At 37.6% G+C, this 19,561-nt stretch overlaps 2 protein-coding genes across 2 annotated transcripts; one reads left to right on the forward strand and one right to left on the reverse strand.

Moving 5' to 3' along the window:
- The first annotated feature begins 1,348 nt into the window (after nucleotides 1-1,348).
- Nucleotides 1,349-7,227, forward strand: LOC143599159 (ubiquitin-like modifier-activating enzyme atg7). Its single transcript, XM_077077184.1, has 14 exons — nucleotides 1,349-1,521; nucleotides 1,607-1,818; nucleotides 2,303-2,494; nucleotides 2,581-2,635; nucleotides 2,919-3,013; nucleotides 3,175-3,364; nucleotides 3,453-3,558; nucleotides 3,632-3,776; nucleotides 4,514-4,669; nucleotides 4,747-4,935; nucleotides 5,793-5,993; nucleotides 6,097-6,212; nucleotides 6,291-6,450; nucleotides 6,982-7,227. Exons 1-14 carry the CDS (start codon nucleotides 1,386-1,388, stop codon nucleotides 7,162-7,164), a joined length of 2,136 nt encoding a protein of 711 aa, XP_076933299.1. The 5' UTR covers nucleotides 1,349-1,385; the 3' UTR covers nucleotides 7,165-7,227.
- A 52-nt stretch (nucleotides 7,228-7,279) lies between these two features.
- LOC143599157 (senescence-specific cysteine protease SAG39-like) lies at nucleotides 7,280-8,717 on the reverse strand. The gene is made up of 2 exons (XM_077077182.1): nucleotides 8,215-8,717; nucleotides 7,280-7,914 (listed from the first exon to the last, which is right to left on the reverse strand). Exons 1-2 carry the CDS (start codon nucleotides 8,714-8,716, stop codon nucleotides 7,328-7,330), a joined length of 1,089 nt encoding a protein of 362 aa, XP_076933297.1. The 5' UTR covers nucleotide 8,717; the 3' UTR covers nucleotides 7,280-7,327.
- Between the last annotated feature and the right edge of the window lie 10,844 nt (nucleotides 8,718-19,561).

The following is a 19,561-nucleotide window of genomic DNA, read 5'->3' on the forward strand; positions in this document are numbered from 1 at the left end:
GCTCAAAAATCGCCCCAATGCTTGCCATTGGTTTATTTAATAAAATAATAATATCCTTTCACACTCACTGACGACAAATACATGTCACCCCTTGTCTCCTCTATTAAATCGCCTGGGGAGGAAGGGGGGGTTATCGCCACATATTGCTCAATTTTGGGCTATTTGACGCCCCCGTTACATTCTACCTTAGGTATGTTTATACCCTTGCATAGGTGCATCTAAGTTCACATGTTTATTGTTCTATAAACATACAAGTTTTATGCACACATTCTTGATAATTTTATCGAATATGAATAGTAAAAAAATAATAGGAATGATTAATTAAACAAACCGACTAATAACAAAATTGTTAAGATAAATAAATAAATATAATATAATAAGAAGATGCTTGGGTTTTGCGGTGGAGACCCAAGTTCGATTTTCACTTGTGTTATTTTTGATGGATTTGAAGTAGACGCAGTGCATGGTTGTCAGTTCGAATCCCGAGCCCACCGGGTTTTCGTCCCACCATGTGTTACACTAGAGAATTCCGCTCCTGAGGCGGCACAATGACTGTCAAGTGGTAACCTGCAATATGGTTTCCTGGGGAAACGTCCAAGCCAAACTCTGAAGCCAATGTGGACCCGGTTAAGACAACATAGTCTGGCCGGGGGGCAACACTAAAGGTGCACAAAAAACCCGAACCCGGAACCGCACCTGAAAAAAATACTCGGAACTTGTTTTAACTATACCCGAATACGTACCCGATCATATCCGTAGAGTATGGATAGGGTATGAATTTCAGTACCAAAACCCGTATCCGGAAATGACCCGATTTATACCCGATAATTACCGAAAACTGGAACCGGTCCCGTACCCGGAACCGGGTTTTTTCAATACCCGAAACCGGGTTTTTCAAAATACTCGATATTTACCCGAAAAATACCATAAAATACCTCTAAAAAGTGCATTCACTTAAAAAAAATCCCAATCTATACCTGGAAAAACGCCCCAAAAAACCCCGAAAAGAGGTTTTTTCAATACCCGAAAATAAGATATTCAAATACCCGGTTCTCCACCCAACCCAAACCCGATGCATAGGGTATTATTGTTTTTAGAGACAATACTAGAACCCAAACTCGACCTGGGTTTTGTCAATACGCGATTTTTTAATACCTGATCATACCTGAAACCGGGTATTTGAAAAATCGGATTTGTAACACGGAGAGTGAGGTAACCCAAGAAAGTAAAATTAATAAAATTACAAAATTAAGCGTTCCATTGGACTTAAAAAAAAAGTCAAAAACCTTTTTCTCTAATACACGTTTCTCGTTTGCTTATTATCATCAAAATCTTCAAGATCGACAAAACCCACATCAAATTCGAATTCTATTATTAAACTCATCATGTCCAGTGAAAACAAAGGCTCTGTTCTTCAATTTGCACCTTTTCAGAGTTCTATTGATGAGGGTTTTTGGCATGGATTATGTTCTTTAAAACTCAACAAGTTCAAAACCAATGAAGACCCAATTCAAATCATGGGTATGTTAGTATTAGTGATGAATTCATTTATAATAAAGTTAAGATTTTGGCTATTAATATGATGGTATGTATATGTTTTATTTAGGTTTTTATGCACCTTGTTCTAATCCTCATGTTTCAAGCCATTTTAATCTGCTTGGTGAATCTTTGCCAACAGAGTCAGGTGGTGATGAGTTTACGAACCCCCGTGGGAATCGAAATAAGTGTTCAGTGCCCGGGTCGATTTATAATACCAATACATTTGAAGGGTATCAAGCTATTGATAAAAAAAGTTTGTTAAAGGCGGAAGGAAAGAAGGTATATGTTTACGCTTGTGTTATCTGGATTACTATACCGTAGGCGTAAGAAAATAAGGTGCAAATGAGCCGAGACCAAGCTTGAAATAAAGCTCGTTTAGTTATTAAGCCTGAGCTAGAGCCTTGTCTATTTATGTTGTACCTCTTTTAGACTTTTATGCATTAGTTTTACATTACCTAGTTGAGCTTAAGCCAAGCTTAGGCTCGTTTGAAGTTTTTTTTTAAATATATAAAAATAGTTAAAAACGTATATAAATTCATTAATAAATATAAAGGAGCCGAGCCCGAGCTTAAAAAAACCAATTGACGAGCTGAAACCCTACTGATAGATTTGTTATGAGTAAGATTATACTGAGTACATCTGTTTGCTAGACCTTCTTGGTGAAATATGAATATCAATCAATCAATCAATCATGCCCAGTAAAATCCCACCGACAGCAAAGCTTGGTGAAATATGAATGTGATATCAAAATCTTGAATGCCAGATTTGGGACGATATTAGATCAGGAAAGGTAGAGGAGGACTGTTCGTTGCTTTTGAGGTTCCTTATTGTATCGTTTGCAGACCTTAAGAGATTTCACTTTGATTACTCGATTGCTTTTCCTGCTTTGGTTCTTGATCCTCCGGCAACGTTGGTTGATTTAAAGCCCGCATCGGAATGGTTTACCGGCGAAGAGGTTTGACCATATAGTTTTCTTTTGCTTGCAATCGGTTTATTATTATTTTTGGTTAAAATGTACAACCTTACTTTTGTGGCATATAGGCTGAATCTGTGTTAGCATGCTGTAATGAGTGGCGTAAGTCGAATTTAACAGCAGGTAGTCATTATGACTTTTTATGTGTATACGTGTGTTGATTATCGGTCCAACCAATCTCTTTGAATTAGAAAATTGTTAAGTACTTAACTTATTCATGTGTATGATTTTCTCACTATTTTATGTTATCAGTAGTTTACGGCTACTATTTTCAGTACCTTTTGTTTTGTTTTGGAGCCGGTAACCGGTTTATGTTATATGGTTAACTAGATAGTAACATTTGTAAACGGCATGCGGTTTTTTCAAATAACGTTACTAATATAATAATATATATATGATTTTGTAGACATACCGTTCTTTCTAGTTTGCATTTCTTCAAATTCACAAGCTACCATTAGACCCCTGAAGGACCTTAAAGCATGTCAACATAAAGATCATAAGGTGAAGACACATCTTTCTAAACATAGTACTAGGGCTGTAAATGAGCCGAGTCGATCCGATCCATGTTGGTCTCGGGCTCGGCTCGCTTTTGTTAACGAGCTGAAATGTTAAGCTCGAACTTGGATTGCCAAAAGTTTTCTAGCTAGTTATTTTGGTTGCAGATTTTATTTGCCTTTTATGACCCATATCACGGCCCAAACAACCCCGGATGGCCGCTTCGAAACTATTTGGCCTTTATTTCCGCTCGATGGAATATCAACATGGTTCCGTTTTTATGCTATCGTGAGAATCGCGGCTTTGCTGATTTGAGTTCATCTCTTGTTGGTCAAGCTCTCATACAACCTTCACAAGGTATGCAATTGTTTCTTCTAACATGTGAAAAAATAATAATTAATTTTTTTTTCTAAACTTGATTTTGTTTTTTAATAATCTAAATTAGCATGGAAAGATGATGAGCATGTGCCGAATGTTATTGGATGGGAAGTGAATAGTAAGAAGAAAGTATCGAGACACATTGACTTATCTACTTCTATGGATCCAACTAGGTCAGTCGGGTGGTTATTTTTTTTATAATATAAAATTCATGAATCAAGTAATTAAAATGTTTAAATTATGCAGGAGGGTTATATCGGCTGCAGATTTGAATTTAAAGCTAATGAGATGGCGTGCATTACCGTCTTTGAACTTGAACATATTGTCTAGTACCAAGTGTCTTTTGTTGGGAGCCGGGACTCTTGGATGCCAGGTGGCACGCATGCTCATGGTGAGTCACATTCTTCATTCTTGTTGACCCTTGTTGACCGTTTCCAACCATGTCGAGTTGGTGACTGTTCAACCTAAACACGACTTTTTTCAGTGTAAATCACTGGTAACCCCCACCCAGTTAAAAATTGTGTAACTTGAACATGATTTGTTTTCTCGTTTATATAAACTTGTCAAGTGGGTTGGCTGGTGTTATTCGTGTTGTAAACGTGTTAATCGAGTTGTTGGGTCGTAAAAGTGGGCTAAATGTGCCATAAATGGGTTTGTGGGTTGACCCGTTTAATTAAATGGGTTAAACAGGTTGACTAGAACCCGAACAAATGACCAATATTTCTATTTGTGTCAAAAACATCAACCTTAACCCGTACCCACTTAAAATCGTGTAACCCGAACATCACCTGTTTAACCCTTTTTTCAATATGGGTTGAACTAGTTGGCGAGTGATAACCATGTTGTAAACGTGTTAATCAAGTTGATGGGTTGTAAAAAAATACGTTAAATGGGTCATCAACAGGTTAGTGAGTCGACCCGTTACATAAATAGGTCAACCAGAACACATGACTTGTTCATCTAAACAAGTCAATCCAAACACGACCCATATTTTTTAAAAGGTTAGATACACCAACCCAAAACCTGTTATTCTCTTGTCGTGCCAGAAATTGCCGCCACTAATATTTCCCTATTGACCCTTGTTGACTTTTGTTGACGGTGTGCTTATAATCTTACGTTTATATGCAGGCTTGGGGTGTGCGTAAAATAACATTGGTAGATAGTGGTCAAGTGGCCATGTCGAATCCATTAAGACAATCGTTATATACGTTCGATGATAGTGTCAAAGGTGATAAAAAAGCCGTTGTAGCAGCCGAAAGTCTTCGTAAAATTTTTCCCGCAGTGGTAAATTAAATTTATCTAATAAAAATCTAAACATTTTAGTTAATAAATTTTTATTTGTTGAGTTGTATTTATTATAGGAAGCGGAAGGCATAGTAATGTCTATACCGATGCCCGGGCATCCTGTTTCTAGTAGAGACGAGAAAAACGTGCTCGATGACTGCAAGCATTTGCAAGATTTGGTCGAGTCTCACGATGCTGTTTTTTTGTTGACCGATACGAGGGAAAGTCGTTGGCTTCCGACTCTATTATGTGCCAATGCTAATAAGGTTAGTTTGAGTTCAATTTCAAAAGTCAAAGTGTAAATCTTTATGTTAAATGAATGTGAAAAGACGAAAAAGAAGCAATTTTTATGCTAAATGAGTGGCTTAAGCTTCACTTGCAAAATAGGCTGTGAACGAGCCGAGTCAGATTGGAATCGGGCTCGGCTCATTTATCTTAACAAGTTGAAATGTTGAGATCGAGCTCGGCTTGTAAAAAGCCTGAGCCTGCTCGTGGCTCATCAAGCCAACTCGTTTTCATAAAAATATTATGTATTTACAGATATTGTATATGTAAAGAAAAAAATTATTATTTTAACATACACATAATGCATAATTAATGGACTTCAAAATTTCAATATAACTTGGGCTTTAATTTAAACGAGCTGACGCGCGAGCGGACGATCTAGTTAAACTAGGCTTAAGAACGAGCCAACGAGCTGAGCTTACCTTGGCTCGGTCTCGGCTCATTTGAAAACCGATCCGGCTTGGCTTGCTCGTTTATCTCAACGAGCTGAGATCTCGAGCCAGCTAGTGGCCCGTTACACATTCTTGTTTATATTTTTTAAATAAAATAATTTTGAATCTTTACACATATTGATATATATATAAAGAAAAAAAATATTATTTTTGCATAATTGATATATTACAAAATTCATAACTTTTTATATATTAAAAATTTGGGCTTTAATTTAAACTTGGCTCGGCTCATTTACAAACAAGCGAGCTGCGTGCCTTTTGAACAGCCCTACTTGCAAACAAGTTTCTTATAATTTTTTGTAATATCGTAAATTACCATTATGCTCTTATGGGATTCTGCCGCCATGAATACTGACATTGATGTATTTTTAAACTATCAACTTCAGCTTACAATAACCACAGCATTGGGGTTCGACAGTTTCTTGGTGATGCGTCACGGTTCGGGTCCTCTTAGTGCAACTGATGAATCAAAAACCGAACCCGTTAGCTCGTTATCAGTTGGTGTTGAAAAAATGTCACTGTCACAGAGTGATAGCAAGCCGAGGCTCGGTTGTTACTTTTGCAATGACGTTGTTGCCCCTGTTGATGTATGTGACTTCTTCATTTGATCTTTGGCTGTGTGTTATACATGTTATATGTAAACACAAAAAGAGTTATCTTTATTAATTAGTCAAAAAATTTATCATGCAGTCAACCGCTAACCGAACTTTGGACCAGCAATGCACGGTGACACGTCCCGGTCTTGCTCCTATTGCATCGGCTCTAGCAGTCGAACTGTTTGTTGGAATTTTGCATCATCCTCTCGGGTAATGCGTCGGTTATAAACTTAATTATATTATCAAAAGTATTTACTTATTATTATCTTCTCATTTGCTTTTTTAAAGGATATCAGCAAAAGCCGAATTTGGCAACTCTATGGATAGTGGAGACAATGAGCAACCGCTCGGTATATTACCGCATCAAATCCGAGGCGCGCTCTCACAGTTTTCTCAAATGATACTTGTCGGACATTCCTCTAATAGTTGCACCGCTTGTTGCCCAACGGTTAGTCGAGTTATATAAGTTGTAAATATTTTTTTCCTTAAAATAGAAAAACAAAAAAGATTCTTGGTATTTAATTGGTTACATAATTCTTGTCAATTTTGAATTTGAAAAGTAACAGTTTTGACCTCAAAAGGCAACTTTTTTTCTTTATGCTTAATTTAGGGGTGCTAGATGGGTCGTGTTCACGGGTTGTCGGGTCGAATCTGAATATATGACTTGAACCCGGAAATTGTGTTAGACACATGAACATGAACAAGGGTTGACGCGAACACTTCTCGTTTAACCAGATTTTTTATGCATATTAATATTTTTAAAATATAAATTACGACAAAAAAAATGCAAACGTGCATAAAACAATTACGTTTAAGTTATATTAATTTCTCTTTTAGTTTTTGGCATAAACGTGCATAAATACACACTTATTTTAAGCCATGACGCTAAAAAGAAATAAATGGGTTAAACGGGTCAATGATTTTTTACAACACTGCTTACGCAAACACTTAATGATTTTGGAATTGTTGTGATTTGTAGGTGGTTTCAGAGTATAGAAAAAGGGGTCTGGAATTTGTTCTGCAAGCTATCAATCATCCAACTTATTTAGAGGATCTAACGGGACTAACGGAATTGATGAAATCAGCTCACTCTTTTGAACTTGACTGGGATGAGGCCACTGATAATGATGATGATGATGATGATGACTGTGTTGAAATCTAATTCTATTTGTGTTTTTTAGTACATGTTATTCCAATGTAAATTATTGGGTCATTTAGTAGAGGCCGATATTGTTAACTTTAGCGACAATTGTACAAAAACAAGCTTCATGATCATGATTTTAATTAGTTCGAATATACATTAATTATACATGGGCGTCTAGCCTTCAGGCAGTTGGATAAGAAGCCATCATAGCAATGCCGCACATCCCTTCTTTATATTCAACATCTCTTTGCATCCTGATGTACCCTGCTTCACCCCAATCCGTGCCCCACGAATTCTTCACGAGCCAGTACTTCATACCATCATCACTCGTTCCATACCCGACAACTGTGACTCCATGGTCTAAATCAGTACCGCAAGTTCCATTCAAAACACCGCTTCCATAAAACTGAAATTTAGACGCGTCAACCGCAACCGAAACTGGCTGCATAACCACCGCCTTTAGTAGTGCTGACTCATTGTTTGCGGGTACGTTTTCGTACCCGCTAATCGTTGCTACATGGATGGCTTCTTCTTTAGTGTTGCAAGTTCCGTCTGATCCGGTGTATGGGTATGCTGCCTCGGTGTTTATGCCGTTGTTTTGAACTATAAATTCAAATCCGTTAACCATGTATCCACCTTCACACCCGTGGTCTTCGCTGTTCGTGTCACAATCCATTAGCTCTTGCTCCGATAGTGAGATTAGTTTCCCGGTAGTGATTTCGTGAATTCCTTCGGTAGCAGCAATTGTCGAAAATGCCCAACAGCTTCCTATTTAGACATAAATGCATATATAATAATTAGATATATATTAAGATGTTAATTTTTTTATATTTATTCCTATAGGCTGAGCTCCGTTTGTGAGTAGTTTTTCAAACTCTCGAATTGGCTGGTTTGTTATTTGATAATTAATTTTTATACATATAGAATTATTATTTATAAATAAATAGTTTAATTTTAATTTTATGAACAACATAATATATATTATTTTTTGATCTCGAGTAGCTCATAAGCCATGCTATATGTATACGCGTATGCATATATAATGGAACAAGTTTATGATTGGCTTACCACATGGACCTTGATCCTTAACCGGAGTCACAGCTCCCTTCGTTCTCCAATCCAAGCTAGACGGAGCATCAGACACATCTTCATGCCTAAATGACGCGATTTGAACAGCCAATATTCGTGTGGACGAAACCTTTAGCCTGTTACGAGCAGCTTTGAATTCTTCATTTGTTTGGTCAGCAAATTTATTGACACTCAACTTGTAAGCCTGGTTTTGTGAGTTGAACTCTTCTATGTATGCCACATTGTTCTTGAATATCTTAAACCGCGCTTCTTGCTCATTCGGATCTTTATATACACGTCCATAACGTGCCATCCATTGTTCATGTTTATGTAACATGGTCTCTTCGTTTAGCACGCGTGAACGACGTGATGATACGTGACATGTGCTCGTTATAAAAACGAGCACCACGATAACTAGAGTGATTGATCTATTAAGTGACAAACACATAATATTTAGTTTTATAGTGTAGTTGAAGTTATTGAATAATGTGGAGGTTGCCATGAGAGTAAATACTAAATAGTGTATTTATAGATGGATAATAATCATTAATATAATATTTTTTTTGTCTTAATATAAGATTTCTTGTTTGTCTACATTTTCAAAGGAAAAACCAATCTAGAGTTCAATTTTCTGTTGGGACAGACAGTTTAAACGTAATTTGTCATTTGATCTTCTTTGCATGTCTACTACGTACGTAGTCTGTAGTGTGGTATGAAGTGTCTTTTATTAACATTGGTTAAATACGTTTGAATTATAAAGATGTTTGTTTTCAAGTCTAGATCGATAAACATACACGACCTAAACGACTAACTCTCTTTCATAGTAATCAGAAAAATATAACTCAAAAATCTGATTACAATCTCAAGCCCTGACTCGGTTTTACGCTTGACAAACCCTATCTTGGTTGCATCTTATGTTCTCTATAATGTCTAACCATACTCAGTTTATAAAGACTAACCTGGTTTGCTAGCTATTAAAGACATTACCAATTAAAATTACAAAAGAATTAGAAAACATAACCAACTATGACGTATCTGCCAATATTGGTCCCTCAAGTTTACCGACTTGTGACTTGAGTCCGAAATTACGTCCAACATGTTTAGCATCTAGCATATCTATATAAATTAGGAGTTTTTTACCACTTAAAGTTAGAGGTGTGCAAAAAAAAATGATAAACTGAAACCGGACAAAACTGAGAAATCCTAACCAAAATAACCAAGCCAAACTAATGGCTGGAGGTTCGGTTTTGGTTATGCCCTGCTCCAAGAAAACCGAACCGAACTGTATAACCAAGCATGTATTGCACCGAACGTGTTTGAATCTTTGTTATCAGAAATATGCCCCGAATTCATTATTTTGGGCCATAAGTTTCATATCGAAGTTCATTAATAGATAGTTAACAAAATTTCCAACTTATAAGTTTTAAGCACGAATTCATTATTTTGGGATCAAACATTCCAAGTCCAAATGTAAAACCCACAAGTCACAACCAACTCATAACCGAACCGTGCATACAATAAATGAAAAACCAAAACCGAACGTTTTTTAAAACAAAGAAAAAACCAAAACTTAGGTTTGGAATCAGTTTGAGCCAAAATTTGACCTATACGTACCCCTAATTAAAGTGTTCAATATGCCAATATGTGACTCACTATTTTATTCTGTCAATAGATGTTATATCATAATAAATATTTTCACCATAATAAAAGCACGATTTTTTTCTTCACGACTAAGAATATACATATCAAACTGTTTACAAAATTACAAGAATTGTTTTACAAAACTATTGTCTTTCATTCTAACGCCTAACTTCTATCCATACGTTTCATATTGTTACAAGAGACATGAACGATGAATGGCTAGTTATGTACGGGCATATAAAGTATAAACATCATTAGTTACAGAACGAAACATGTTTCAAGATATTCAAAATCAATGTGGCATAGGTAGAATCTTTCAACAAACGTTGGCAACCGAATCCATTGGTGAACCTGTTAATCACACTTCAATTGAATCCATTGGTGAACCTGTTAATCATCAACTGGTAACGTTTTTTGAACAATTATGTTGACTTTCAAAGTCAACGGACTATATTCCATCTTCTAAATTCTTGCAGACTGCTTATAATGATTAATAGACATAAAATCGCGAGGTTGAAAATCAATCATTATGACTTAAGAAACTAAACTTTGACACTAAAAATAAATAAAGATTAGGGTTGTTCAAAATCGTTGAAACTGGAACCACATAAACCGAGCTAAATTAGCCAATTTGGCCTGGTTAAGAGTGAACCAACCAAAGTATTGGAACTGACCATAACCCATATTTATACCAAACCCAAACCCAAACCCACAAATTACTTTCCGCATGCAAACACCCAACATGTTAATCCAATTATTTTCTATGTTTCCACCAATTATATTCTCTAAAATCAAAATCTTTTTGTCACTCGTGTCGGTATGTCAAATTCTAGCTGATTTTCTTGTCTCTCTTTGACTTCAAATTCAATCCAGTTGGATTCGGGCTTTACGAATTGACCCGTATTACTTGAGTATGGCTTAATAGTTAATCACACAATGCCTAAAACTAGATTTAGATAGGATTTTTCATGAACCGAGCCAAGCCGAGCTAGGGAAAGCTCGGATTAGACCCAGTTTCAAAACCGAGCTAAAAACTGTAGCTGAGTGGCAGTGGAGACGGTCGATGGGTGGTGGTAACGGAGGTTGTTGGGGTTTTATATTAAAGGAAACAGATGTGTGGGACCCACAACATGTTTTTTATTTATAAAAAATATAACATTAGCACGAAAACTAACAGAGTTAGGGCTCATTAAGTTCGGGAGTGCAAAAACAAATAGGGTGAAAGTTGAAAGTGATAGGTAACAAATCAAAAACTCAGAGTGTTATCAGACAATGAGTGAAAGTTGAGAGTATTAAAAATTAATATCCCAAAAAAATAAATATATATACAATGGGTTGAGTTATTCTCCAAAGGGTAACAAACATAAGAATGATGAGAAGTCATAATTTATTGTCATGTGTCAAGTGGGGTCCCAATAAGGAAATGACATAAAAGGAAAAACACATATTTTCGATAGTCACATGGAAGATACATGTTAATTCCCCCATCATTTTAAAACGTCTATAACAATTTCATTCGACATTTTTTTTAAGTTCACCATAATATCAAACGTTTTTTATCTTTATAATATGAGTATGACTTTATTTTATAAAAATAAAAAAATATGTTATTGTGTATTTCTGTTGGTCATTATGTTTTATGTTCATCATTGTGTTTCTTTATTTATTATTATGTCTTTACGCTTATCATTGTGTTTTTTTAAATGATGAAATCTGAAAATTGTAATAGTGAAATAATACCGTTATGTAATTATAATATTTAAATATAATGATAAAATAACAACTATATTAAATACTTAAAAGTATAAAACAGAATGATTAATGCATATTACATAATACACACAACACAATAGTTAAAACATATTACACAATAATTTGAAATGTAAAATACAATAATAATTACATAATACAAAATGATGGAAGAATTTACATCTGCGTTATTTGAAACATCTCAATTTCTTTATAAACATTCTACGAACCAAACACATGTCTTTTGCTTCCGGGTAACGTGGATGGAATCAAAGATGGTATCTTAATGTCTTTTGTTTTCGGGTAACGTGGATGGAATCAAACATTTAAAGTGGACATCAAAGTTTGTTGTTATTAGTGGAAATTGCAAACGTTGAGTACATAGCACGAAAGTGAGGCTGATTATATTTAACAATCAAAGTCCCTACACTAAAGAGAACTTATTATGGCTATTATTAATGCTGGCAATGGGTCTTTACATCCAAGATAAGCTTTAAGAATCAGGACCAATTATTTTCAATTATTTTTATTTTGTTTTTCATAATTAAATAAAACAATGTACACTTGTATTAGACAATTATATAGTGGAAGAGAACAATTGGCAAAATGGTAAATTATTAAATTACTCATTTTCAAATACTCAAAAGTTATATGCTAGTTCGATATGACACTTTTATAAAAGAAAAATATACTCTTGAGAGCAATATTGCAAAAGTCGCTAGACGGTCTCTAGGCGGCCGACCTCCTTGGAAGGAGTACTTGGAGTACTCGGGGAGTACTCGAAGAGTACTCGGACATGATAAATATAAAGAAAATTAATATTTGGTTATTATATATGTGTCAAATATCATAAGTTTACTGATATTTATAACAAAATAGGTGAATGTTAATATAAATAAAAAAATACATTTTTAAATATACAATATTCTAAAAATTACTAATCATTAATTAAAAAAATGATATTTGTTCTTTAATATTATTGAAATAACAATTATGTTTTATTTTTTTGAGTCAAAATCGGCCCAAGTTCACCGATAAGATGTGATTCTGGCTGAGATTGACCACATTTGACCGATTCTTAGTAACTAGGCGGATTTAAAAAAACTCGCCTCGGTGACATACCTTGTAGCGAGTATTCGGAGAGTACTCGATCTTGTAATCCTATTTTTACAACATTGCTTGAGAGAGAAAACAATATTATTTTTCTTATTCGCTTAAACTTTACATTTTTTAATTTTTTAACGTGAAAAAATGTAAAATTTAATTCAATATATTGGTGTATATGTTAAAATATAAAAACTAACGGACAGAGAAATGCCGCTCAAATAAAAAAGAGAGAGAATATACTAGACGACAAGGAAAACTCGTTAACTAATTACAAACAGTGATCCAAATTAGCCGTTCAAATAATAATAATAATAATAATAATAATTTTTTACAAAAGGGTGTGTTTGCCCTTTTGATCCCACATGTTTCTTATATAAACTAAAAAAAGATCCAATTATAATAGAGAGATATGTAAGCGGACAACAAGTTACGTCGTCACCCATTTTTAAATAGCAAAACCGATAATAATAATAATAATAATAATAACAACAACAACAGAAAAATCGAGTACAAAGTTTCTAAGAGAAATCGGTGCTTCACATATATAGCAAATTGCGTTAGGTTGTTTATAAACGCGGCTGGCGAGTCGTTTTGTTCCGGCTTATATGCCTTTTAACTTCAAAAATAAATAAACAAATAATATAATAAAAATCAAGGCATTGCTAATTTGAAGTTGAACTCTTTATGATATTTTTGCATATAAGAGTCCAAATACTTTCAAGTCCACAAACTTTTAGGTCAACTCATACCAAACTCTCATGCTAACGTGTGATTCATAATTTATGACCACTTTGGAATTGAAATGGACAAAACTTATATTTATATTTGATTATTTTTCTTAAATTGCAAAATGCTACAAAAAAATGAAAAGAAAAGAAAAAACCCAAAGGCAGAAAGCTAGAGACCAAATACATAGATCAAGGAATTATTACAACAAAGGAGCAACTAAAATGGACAGTTTATAAAAGCATCATTTCTCTCAATTAATTTAAGTTTGTCATATTTGTTCTAAGTTTGACCCATAAGAAAGAACTCGCATTTACGTGTTACTAAGCTAGTAATTGAGTTTGGTTTGTTGTTGCATATCCTTCATTCCTTCCTTGACCCCTAAATCAACCAACATGTAACGCCGGTAACTAATTACATCGCATGACACTTCTCCTTGGGTAATTGATTTTTTACTGTGAATTGCAACTGTTCTTGTGTCGACCAAAAGCCTCCTACAACTGCCATTTTGACCCATGAATGGATCAACGCTCCAAACCATTTTTGAAAAGGCTATAAAATTACCAGTGGATACACAATTATCATTACCGTATCCTCTCGAGGTATGGGTGGTTTTAGTGAAGTTTCTATCCTAGTATTTGCTCAAGAGTATTTGATACATAAAACGATGAAGGCAAAAAATGTGCTAATGTTGCTCTTCGCAAACCAAGTTGAGAGGTAGCTCGAGCACACCTTGGCATGGGCATAGATATGCCCCTACCCACAATGCTACCATTTATTTGTTTGGACCTGTCACAAGCCAAACAGTCTTTGATTGATTCAAGTTTGAACAAGGAAGAAAATACTTCCTTTGGTTCTTTGGACCGATAAATTAACCTAGTAAAAGCCTGATCAGATCTACTATTGTCTTTGCACACTCCTCCCAAACAAGCTTTTGCCGGTATACAATCCTGTGACCTTCTACCACTGTACAAAGCCGATATAGTCCTGGCCCACAACAAAGTCTCGTCATTTTTAATATGGCCACCACTTGAATAGTAAAGTCGTGTTTATTGCTTTAAACTTCTCACCCCCAAACCACCATTATCCTATTCCTTAGCAAGTGTAGGGGTATGGTACTAAACCCGGTTTTACGACCCTAAATTTATTATGTTTGGCTTATTTTATTATACGGACTATTACAATGTTATTGGGCTGAGGGGGTTTTGTGGAGGTAACCCTAACTGGGCTAGGCCCATTAGGGTACCATGATGGTGGCCATGAGGCTCTCTATATCAGGAGGTCTTCACCTCCTTATTAAGGGGGGGATGCTCAGTAAGAGCTGCCATCATATATTTTTGTGTCTGTAAAACAAGAGATCCTTGAGATTTCTTAGCAGTCACCTCCACACCCCCAAAAAGCCATTGCAGATCTCAAGCAACCGGAGAAGAAGATAAAGGCGTGGTTCGTTTCATCTCGAAATCCGTGGAAACATCGTCATGGATCAGGTCAAATTCATTTCATGCTTCGACATTGGCGCCATCCGTGGGACTAAACCCGGTTTTACGACCCTAAATTTATTATGTTTGGCTTATTTTATTATACGGACTATTACAATGTTATTGGGCTGAGGGGGTTTTGTGGAGGTAACCCTAACTGGGCTAGGCCCATTAGGGTACCATGATGGTGGCCATGAGGCTCTCTATATAAGGAGGTCTTCACCTCCTTATTAAGGGGGGGATGCTCAGTAAGAGCTGCCATCATATATTTTTGTGTCTGTAAAACAAGAGATCCTTGAGATTTCTTAGCAGTCACCTCCACACCCCCAAAAAGCCATTGCAGATCTCAAGCAACCGGAGAAGAAGATAAAGGCGTGGTTCGTTTCATCTCGAAATCCGTGGAAACATCGTCATGGATCAGGTCAGATTCATTTCATGCTTCGACATTGGCGCCATCCATGGGACGGCAACGAACTACCCTTCGATTTTCGTCTCTGTCCTCAGATCTCTCCCAAGAAAAACCCAGATCTGGAAGTTTACAGAAAAAGGATTCAAGACTTGTTCTATTAAAGCTCAAAAAGATCCATAGATCTAAAAGAGGCTTCCAGATCTGTGCAAAAATGAAGCTGAAAAAGATTTGTAGATCCAAAAAGGAAACTACCTGATTCGGATGATCAAACCTCCGGATCTGTGATGGTTTTAAATTCTCTCCGCTCCGAGCTTCAGATCTATCTAGATCTGATTTACAGATCTAGATCTGGATTACAGACCTGGATTTTAGGTTTAAAATTACAATCTAGATTACGGAGACTCCCGCCGCCACGCACGCGCGCCAGCGAATTCTCACTCCGCGGAAACCACCATGTGGGTTTTGCGCAAAAGACTCGCCGCCATACATGCGCGCCCGCAAGTCACCGCTCCGCCGCCATGCATGCGCACTGCCAAGGAGCAAGCTCCGCCACCATGCATGCTCGCCCGCGAGTCACGACTCCGCTGCCATGCATGTGCAAGCCTGATTTTGATCTTTGCATACATGTTTCACACTTCCTTTTATTAATTTGAGCAATATGACAACATTATATTGACATCAAACTAAAAATAAAACGAAGTAAAACATACATGCGCGAGCTTCAAGCTCAAACGCGTTGACGAGTTTTAACTCTAAAACGTCAGGGCCTTAGCCCGATAATATGAGCCTTAGCTCAAATTACTCATAGCATCCATCCCGCGTATTGCGCGGCTCGACCATAACATACCTAAGCACAACTAAGGCAAAGCACATGCCAAAACACAGTTGTTGAGGTTTCAGGTCGGGGCCGCGCATGGGATTATAATGGATGCGCCAATTATAGACGCGCAAAGGCTAAAGAACTCATTCATAATTCCCTATGATAAATGCACGATAACGTCGCGCAAAAGAGGAATAACGAAATGCCAAGACACGTGTCAGCATATTCAAAATATCGCAAAATAGCCTGAAATATGACAACTATTAAGGAGTACTTAATAAATTCCTTACAACCTTGTTCAAATTTCAACGTGTAAGCATACCTTATATTCAACAAGCACACGCGCGCGCCATCGTGCATGAGCCACCATGGTTCGATGTACCGCCATCACGCATGCGCCGCCGCGATTCAATACATCGCCACCACGCATGCGCCACAACGATTCAATACATCGCCATGAAGCAGCAGCGCGCCGTCACTCATGCGCGCTAGCGCCGAGCACCGCACCACCGCGATCCAACACCAACCAACCACGTGCATTGACGATTCGTTTTCACCAGAGGGATGGAATCACGCGCAGCGCGCGTGCAAGAAAAGAAAACGAAAAAAACAGGCCCTATTGAAAAAGCAAACTTGTCTAATATCTACCTTATCTCGCTCGCGCGAGACAAGACACATTAGACTGGGGGGCTTGAAGGGGGTATGCACCCGCCCTACATCGAGCGAGGCGGGTCAACCCTCAAAATATAGACGAGGCTTAAAATAAGGATGTCATGAAGACACAAAGCCAAAACCTACACGTATGCTCACGCATCACGTATGCTCACGCATATGCTCACGCATATCACATCCGCGCGTGAAACATCTGCGCATGGCGCACATCACATACGCGCCAAAACTTAAAGGTTGAGAATCCACATAAACCCATAGGCCACGTGCCAAACTTAAAGGTTGGGAATCCTCATAAACCCATAGGCCGCGCGCCAAACCAAAAGGTTGGGAATCCCCAAACCCATACGGCTACACGCCATATTCAAAGGTTGGGAATCCTTATAAACCCATATGGCCACGCGCCAAACTTAAAGGTCGGGAGCCTAATAATATCCCACATGGCTACGCGCCAGCTTAATTATTCTTATAGCTCGTAAGTCGCCTCGCGCGCAAGCTTTATTATTCTTATAGCTCGTAAGTCGCCTCGCGCGCAAGCTTTATTATTTTATAGCTCGTAAGTCGCCACACGCGCAAGCTTAATTATTCTTATAGCTCGTAAGTCGCCTCGCGCGCAAGCTTTATTATTTAATAGCTCGTAAGTCGCCTCACGCGCCAGCTTAATTATTCTTATAGCTCGTAAGTCGCCTCGCGCGCAAGCTTTATTATTTTATAGCTCATAAGTCGCCTCACGCGCAAGCTTAATTATTCTTATAGCTCGTAAGTCGCCTCGCGCGCCAGCTTAATTATTTTATAGCTCGTAAGTCGCTTCACGCGCCAGCTTAATTATTCTTATAGCTCGTAAGTCGCCTCACGCGCCAGCTTTATTATTTTATAGCTCGTAAGTCGCCTCGCGCGCAAGCTTTATTATTTTATAGCTCGTAAGTCGCCTCGCGCGCAAGCTTTATTATTCTTATAGCTCGTAAGTCGCCTCGCGCGCAAGCTTTATTATTTTATAGCTCGTAAGTCGCCTCACGCGCAAGCTTAATTATTCTTATAGCTCGTAAGTCGCCTCGCGCGCAAGCTTTATTATTTTATAGCTCGTAAGTCGCCTCACGCGCCAGCTTAATTATTCTTATAGCTCGTAAGTCGCCTCGCGCGCAAGCTTTATTATTTTATAGCTCGTAAGTCGCCTCACGCGCCAGCTTAATTATTCTTATAGCTCGTAAGTCGCCTCGCGCGCAAGCTTTATTATTTTATAGCTTGTAAGTCGCCTCGCGCGCAAGCGTAATTATTCTTATAGTTCGTAAGTCGCCTCGCGCGCAAGCTTTATTATTCTTATAGCTCGTAAGTCGCCTCGCGCGCAAGCTTTATTATTTTATAGCTCGTAAGTCGCCTCACGCGCCAGCTTAATTATTCTTATAGCTCGTAAGTCGCCTCGCGCGCAAGCTTTATTATTTTATAGCTCGTAAGTCGCCTCACGCGCCAGCTTAATTATTCTTATAGCTCGTAAGTCGCCTCGCGCGCAAGCTTTATTATTTTATAGCTCGTAAGTCGCCTCCCGCGCAAGCTTAATTATTCTTATAGCTCGTAAGTCGTCTCGCGCGCAAGCTTTATTATTCTTATAGCTCGTAAGTCGCCTCGCGCGCAAGCTTTATTATTTTATAGCTCGTAAGTCTCCTCACGCGCAAGCTTAATTATTCTTATAGCTCGAAAGTCGCCTCGCGCGCAAGCTTTATTATTTTATAGCTCGTAAGTCGCCTCACGCGCAAGCTTAATTATTTTTATAACTCGTAAGCTGCCTCGCGCGCAAGTTACATTACATTATTATCGAGACGCGCACTCTATCTTTTATCAGGCCCCGCGCCACTATTGTTATGATGCGTGCTATATCTTATTCATGCTAGTGCACCATCATTATCATAAGGACCACAACATTTCACCATCATGGAGAAAACCTCCCAAAACTCAAAGACAATAAAGACAAGGCCGAAGAAAAGGGAAAAAACCGCCTCACGTCCTAACACACCTTATAAAGTCCAGCGCTCCACCTAAACGCTTGCACGCCTAGGAGCAACACTGGACTTGGGGGGCTTGTAGGGGTATGGTACTAAACCCGGTTTTACGACCCTAAATTTATTATGTTTGGCTTATTTTATTATACGGACTAATACAATGTTATTGGGCTGAGAGGGTTTTGTGGAGGTAACCCTAACTGGGCTAGGCCCATTAGGGTACCATGATGGTGGACATGAGGCTCTCTATATAAGGAGGTCTTCACCTCCTTATTAAGGGGGGGATGCTCAGTAAGAGCTGCCATCATATATTTTTGTGTCTGTGAAACAAGAGATCCTTGAGATTTCTTAGCAGTCACCTCCACACCCCCAAAAAGCCATTGCAGATCTCAAGCAACCGGAGAAGAAGATAAAGGCGTGGTTCGTTTCATCTCGAAATCCGTGGAAACATCGTCATGGATCAGGTTAGATTCATTTCATGCTTCGACAGCAAGTAAGACTTTTGCCATGTCACATAACTTGTTTTTTCTTTCTCGTACGTTATTACCACTCATAGGAATATTTTCGTTTGCTATCTAATTGTTAATTGGCGCCCGAATAGCACGAAGTAAGTAGCAAGTTCCCAAGCTCTCTATACTTATTTTATTAAAGTTAAAACGCCCGCCAAATGATAATGCCTTCGCCTTCCATCTTTACAGGATAACAGTTACATATAACACTTATAAAACATTTCTTTGAAATGAACTCGTTATGT

The sequence above is a fragment of the Bidens hawaiensis genome, unplaced genomic scaffold (assembly GCF_021521415.1).
Source record: "Bidens hawaiensis isolate Kalapana, Puna unplaced genomic scaffold, B.hawaiensis_p1.1 tig00051566_1, whole genome shotgun sequence".
Lineage (NCBI taxonomy): Eukaryota > Viridiplantae > Streptophyta > Magnoliopsida > Asterales > Asteraceae > Bidens > Bidens hawaiensis.

Coding starts and splice junctions, on each gene's coding strand:
- LOC143599159 (XM_077077184.1), top strand. CDS start 1,386: ATGTCCAGTGAAAACAAAGGCTCTGTTCTTCAATTTGCACCTTTTCAG. Junction 3,559..3,631: donor ACTTCTATGGATCCAACTAG/GTCAGTCGGGTG, acceptor TAAATTATGCAG/GAGGGTTATATCGGCTGCAG. Junction 6,451..6,981: donor GCACCGCTTGTTGCCCAACG/GTTAGTCGAGTT, acceptor TGTGATTTGTAG/GTGGTTTCAGAGTATAGAAA.
- LOC143599157 (XM_077077182.1), bottom strand. CDS start 8,716: ATGGCAACCTCCACATTATTCAATAACTTCAACTACACTATAAAACTA. Junction 7,915..8,214: donor TAAGGATCAAGGTCCATGTG/GTAAGCCAATCA, acceptor ATGTCTAAATAG/GAAGCTGTTGGGCATTTTCG.